General features: G+C 38.9%; 1 protein-coding gene across 1 annotated transcript; it reads left to right on the top strand.

Annotated features, from left to right (window-relative positions):
• Window positions 1–1,062: 1,062 nt before the first annotated feature.
• cyp3a65 (cytochrome P450, family 3, subfamily A, polypeptide 65) lies at window positions 1,063–4,531 on the top strand. The gene is made up of 13 exons (XM_085935063.1): window positions 1,063–1,204; window positions 1,463–1,556; window positions 1,626–1,678; window positions 1,757–1,856; window positions 1,949–2,062; window positions 2,132–2,220; window positions 2,306–2,454; window positions 2,531–2,658; window positions 2,790–2,868; window positions 3,098–3,258; window positions 3,334–3,560; window positions 3,635–3,797; window positions 3,870–4,531. The coding sequence occupies exons 1-13, from the start codon at window positions 1,134–1,136 to the stop codon at window positions 3,975–3,977; spliced, it is 1,536 nt and encodes a 511-aa protein (XP_085791189.1). The 5' UTR covers window positions 1,063–1,133; the 3' UTR covers window positions 3,978–4,531.
• Window positions 4,532–4,680: the final 149 nt, after the last annotated feature.

Raw genomic sequence — 4,680 nt, 5'->3', positions numbered from 1 at the left:
TTCTGACCTCTGCCTGACTTCTGATTCTTATTATTAGAATTCTGTTTTACTCTTTCACTGTTATATAGAGCATCCCCATGAAAATTTAAAGACCAAGAGGTGCATGTTGGGTGTAAGAAACTAGCATATCCTAATTGATGAGTTCATTTTGCTGTGCGGTCGTCATCTTTCATCAAGCTTCCTAATTGAGGGGGCTCCTTAGCGAGCTGTCATTGTAGTGTCTGTTTCAAGGTGTCATTGATGTGGCCCAGTATCAGCCGTCTGTCAGAAGTGGGGCCCTCAAGCCAGCAAGTAAGGTACCTGTCACCTACTGCCTTAAAGCAGTACTTTTTCATTTATATGGGTCAATCACTTCAATACAAGCCCCAAGGTAATTCTCTGACCTGCCAGACGTGTTGGGCCACCTCTGGCTCCACCTCATTTGCTTATACTCATATGCAATATGTGTATTGCATGAGGACAAGCGCTGTAGAAAGTGAATGAAATTGATTTAAAAGAAAATAATTTTGAGGGGTTTGTCTATGATTTTTATGGAACAGTGACAGCATAGCAGGTATACCTTTTCACGGTGAGGATGATATAACCCAAACAGGAAAATCTTTAACCTGAAGTCATAAAAATAGTCAGGTAACAGGGTGAGTCATCACTTGTTGACTTTCGCTCTAGATTGCAAGGTAGCAAACAGTCCAGTCAGGCTGAAGCATGTCATATCAGATCAAAGTTCAGTCAACAAGAGAACTGATTTCATCATATCCAGTTTATCAACCTAAATAACATTTTTTTGGCACCAATACCAATAACTACAATCAAAATAAAATGTGTGCTAAATGCCATGTAAACAAAAACTTGCAAAAATTCACATTTTCAATTTCTTAGCAAAATAAAATAACTTTTCCTAAGTACAACCTATAAGCAAGTTTCAGTTCATATTCTAAATCTGACCAATCACTTTGTGTGAACAAAAGAGTGTTATGTAATTATCTTGCCACGCCTCCCCAGGCTTTGGTCTCACTGGACCAATGGGTGTGTTATGTTGCATAAGAAGGAGTTTTTCTGCACGAACACCACAGAAAGGAGTTTTAATTGCCACAGCCTGCACCTGGACATTGTTGACAGCACCGGAAGGGGACAACATGGGCTCTTTTCTGTATTTTTCTATTGAGACGTGGACTTTAATAGCCATTGTCATCACTTTACTGGCAATGTAAGTCACGTTTAGATATGTTTACTTTAGATTTTACAAGGTTCATCATGAGCTATAGTTAGAACCACTCCTGAAAGTCAATTATATATATATATATATATATATATATATATCACCTAATTAGGAGTTATTAAAAAACACATAAAAAATATATTTCGAGAAGGTGGCTTGAATTGAGACTGTTGATTAAATGTATTTTATTGTAAAATCATTTGTATGTGATATTGATGATTTTTATTTTGTTTTTTTCATCTCCAGATATGGAACTGCCCCTTATGGCTTTTTCAAAAAAATAGGAATCAAAGGTCCCAAACCTTTGCCCTTTATTGGGACATTTCTGAATTACCGGCAGGTAAGACATTATCAGCCATATAATGTGAATGCTTGACACGTAACTATTTCTTCTCCATTTTTCTGTTAGGGCATCCATTATTTTGACTTAGAATGTTTTCAAAAGTACGGAAAAGTGTGGGGGTGAGTATGGATGTGTAGGCAAGTATGTGCGTTCATATTGCTCAAAACAAATATTTACATGATGCACTAAATTGTCAGGTTGTATGATGGCAGACAGCCTATCATAGCTGTTATGGACACCGCTATGATCAAAACAATCTTGGTTAAGGAATGTTATTCTGTCTTTACCAACAGACGGGTAAGTAGATGATAATCAATTTGAACTGATTCCAGTAAAGCAACACCACACGAAAACAATCATTCTCTTGCTTTGTGTGTTGCTGTGTTTAGGATTTGGGCCTCAATGGACCTTTAAGGGATGCCGTCTCAGTTGTAGAGGATGAGGATTGGAAGAGGATCCGCAGTGTACTCTCGCCATCATTCACAAGTGGTCGACTGAAAGAGGTTGAAAATCTTTTTTTTCTTCTATCAGAATAGTGTACTTAATAATTGTTATTGTGTATATTTTTGCAGATGTATTCAATAATGCTGCAACATTCTGGTACGCTCCTCAAGAGTCTTCAGAGGAAAGTAGATGCTGATGAGGTCATTGAAGTCAAAGAGTGAGTTGGGATTTTTATTTATTTTTTTCACATTGTAGTAGAAAAGGGAGTTCTTATCATCGGAGTGTGTGCTTTGTTTTTGCAGAATGTTTGGTCCTTACAGTATGGATGTTGTAACCAGCACCGCTTTCAGCGTGGACATCGATTCACTCAACCGCCCCACTGATCCATTTGTGGCCAACATTAAGAAAATGACCAAGTTTGACTTCTTGAATCCTATGCTTGTGCTCATTGGTAAGTTAGAAGTGTTTCTCTCTGCCATCCTCGTGGGTTGTTATTTTTTATTCGCAATTCTTCCCATTCTGACCAGTTCTCTTTCCGTTCCTGCGGCCACTGATGGAGAAGATGGATGTGTCTTTCTTCCCCGCCGACGTGTTGACTTTCTTCTATAATTTCCTACAGACCATCAAAGCTGATCGGAACAAGATAAGTGGCAAAGTAATAATTTAGTCAAGACATGATCAATTTGGTCATTTTATATCGACTTTATACTATATTTAGGACTCACATTTTTGCCCTAAAACAAATTCACCAAAGAAAAATGCTTGTCTTGTCTTCTGTCCTGACAGAACCGAGTAGATTTTATGCAGCTTATGGTGGACTCTCAGAGTTCAGGATCCAGTAAAGAAAATGCTAACAACCAGAAAGGTAGGTGGAAAAAATTACGAGCGAGATATACAGCACATACATTGAAAGAGTCATCCCCAACTATCGATCAACGGTCTTCTAAAATATCTTGCGCACTCCTAAATATTGTCTTAAGGCATTTTTAGAACATTCTATAAGTAAACAAAACAAGCTTAAAAACCCACAGTAGCCTCCAATAGGACATCTTATTTCCATGTCGTTATTTGATCATACTGCATTTGTGTCGCAGGTCTGACTGATCATGAAATCCTCTCTCAGGCCATGATCTTCATTTTTGCCGGTTATGAAACAAGCAGCAGCTCACTGTGTTTCCTAGCTTACAACCTGGCAACTCACCCTCACATCCAGAAGGCCTTACAAGAGGAGATTGATGAAACATTTCCAGACAAGGTCACTTTTCAAACTTGTCTGTAGTTTGTCATCAGCCAGTTTTGTGTCCCACAACTGCACGTGACATCGATGCAGGTTCGACCGCGCTATGAGGACCTGATGCAGATGGAATACCTGGATATGGTGATAAACGAGTCATCGAGGCTGTACCCTATCGCCAATCGATTGGAAAGGGTGGCTAAGGCATCCGTGGAAGTCAATGGTGTGACAATTCCGAAGGAAACCGTTATCATGGTACCCGTTTACGCTCTACACCGTGACCCTTCTTTGTGGCCTGAACCGGAGGCTTTCAAACCTGAAAGGTACGAGAATGAATCGCAAGGGAGGGCAATTGGCAACTGGCCTGGATGGGTATTTGTTATGTTCTTTGTTTTAGGTTTAGCAAAGAGAACAAAGACAGTATAGATCCGTACGCCTTCTTGCCATTTGGAGCAGGGCCAAGGAACTGCATTGGAATGCGTTTTGCTCTCCTGATGATGAAGTTGGCCTTGGTGGAGATCTTGCAGCACTTCAGCTTTGTCCCTTGCAAAGAAACAGACGTGAGTCAGCAATTTCAGTCGTTTGGAAGCTGTAATGGGTTTTTGATTTTTTTTTTTTTTTAATTCTCATAGATTCCGATGAAGTTGTCAACAGATGGATTTACATCACCCAAGAATCCTATCAAAGTGAAACTTGTGCCAAGAGCGGACACAGCAGATTGTACTGCAAGAGAAATCTGATTCTCTCTCATGTGATAAATGACTTACGAATCTATCAGGTTTCATGCACTGTGCTTTTCTTCTCTCTCTCTCTCTCGCTCGCTCGCTCGCTCGCTCGCTCGCTCTCTCTCTCACTCGCTCTCTCGCTCTCTAATTTTAAAGTAATTCACTAAATTGTCTGTATTGCAATGCATTTATTTTACCATAGGATATTTGAGAAAATATCATAGGGGCATGCAAACCCCTCCACCACGATAAGGTGACGACTCACGGAGTTTACACAAGTTAAATAAAGTTTTCTTTTAATTTAAAAAATGAAAAAACTGCAACCAAACTATTCTAAATGGATACATGCAACTATTTTTTTATTGTAAAAATATATCCAATTGAAAAATTCTTTGGAGAAAAAAAAAAAGTCTAAACCACTGTACCATCATTCTGCCTTTAGAGGGAGACCTAGTGTCACATTTTCAAAACGATTGTTCGAGTTCTTGAGGAACAATTAAGGTTTATGATCTGGGTTAGTATTCATAAAGCTTTTGTCACTTTCAACTTAATAAACTCCACGAAATTGTTGGAGTTGGATTTATCTGAAATACAATGTCCCCAAGTACTAATGTAACACCACTAAGCTTTAACTGCATTATGGAATATACTACAAACATCCGTTTCGATTGAAACCATTCCAGAGGTGATGGTGATTTGAGAATGATGTTATTGACGT

The sequence above is a fragment of the Syngnathus leptorhynchus genome, chromosome 1, assembly GCF_054491065.1.
Source record: "Syngnathus leptorhynchus isolate UIUO chromosome 1, UIUO_Slep, whole genome shotgun sequence".
NCBI lineage: Eukaryota > Metazoa > Chordata > Actinopteri > Syngnathiformes > Syngnathidae > Syngnathus > Syngnathus leptorhynchus.
This window is presented reverse-complemented; position numbering and strand designations above follow the sequence as displayed.

What these genes read in the sequence shown, in the direction of transcription:
- cyp3a65 (XM_085935063.1), top strand. Translation starts at nt 1,134, where the DNA reads ATGGGCTCTTTTCTGTATTTTTCTATTGAGACGTGGACTTTAATAGCC. An exon ending in CTGTCTTTACCAACAGACGG is followed by an intron (nt 1,857 to 1,948) that starts GTAAGTAGATGA and finishes TGCTGTGTTTAG; the next exon opens with GATTTGGGCCTCAATGGACC. An exon ending in CAAGTGGTCGACTGAAAGAG is followed by an intron (nt 2,063 to 2,131) that starts GTTGAAAATCTT and finishes ATATTTTTGCAG; the next exon opens with ATGTATTCAATAATGCTGCA.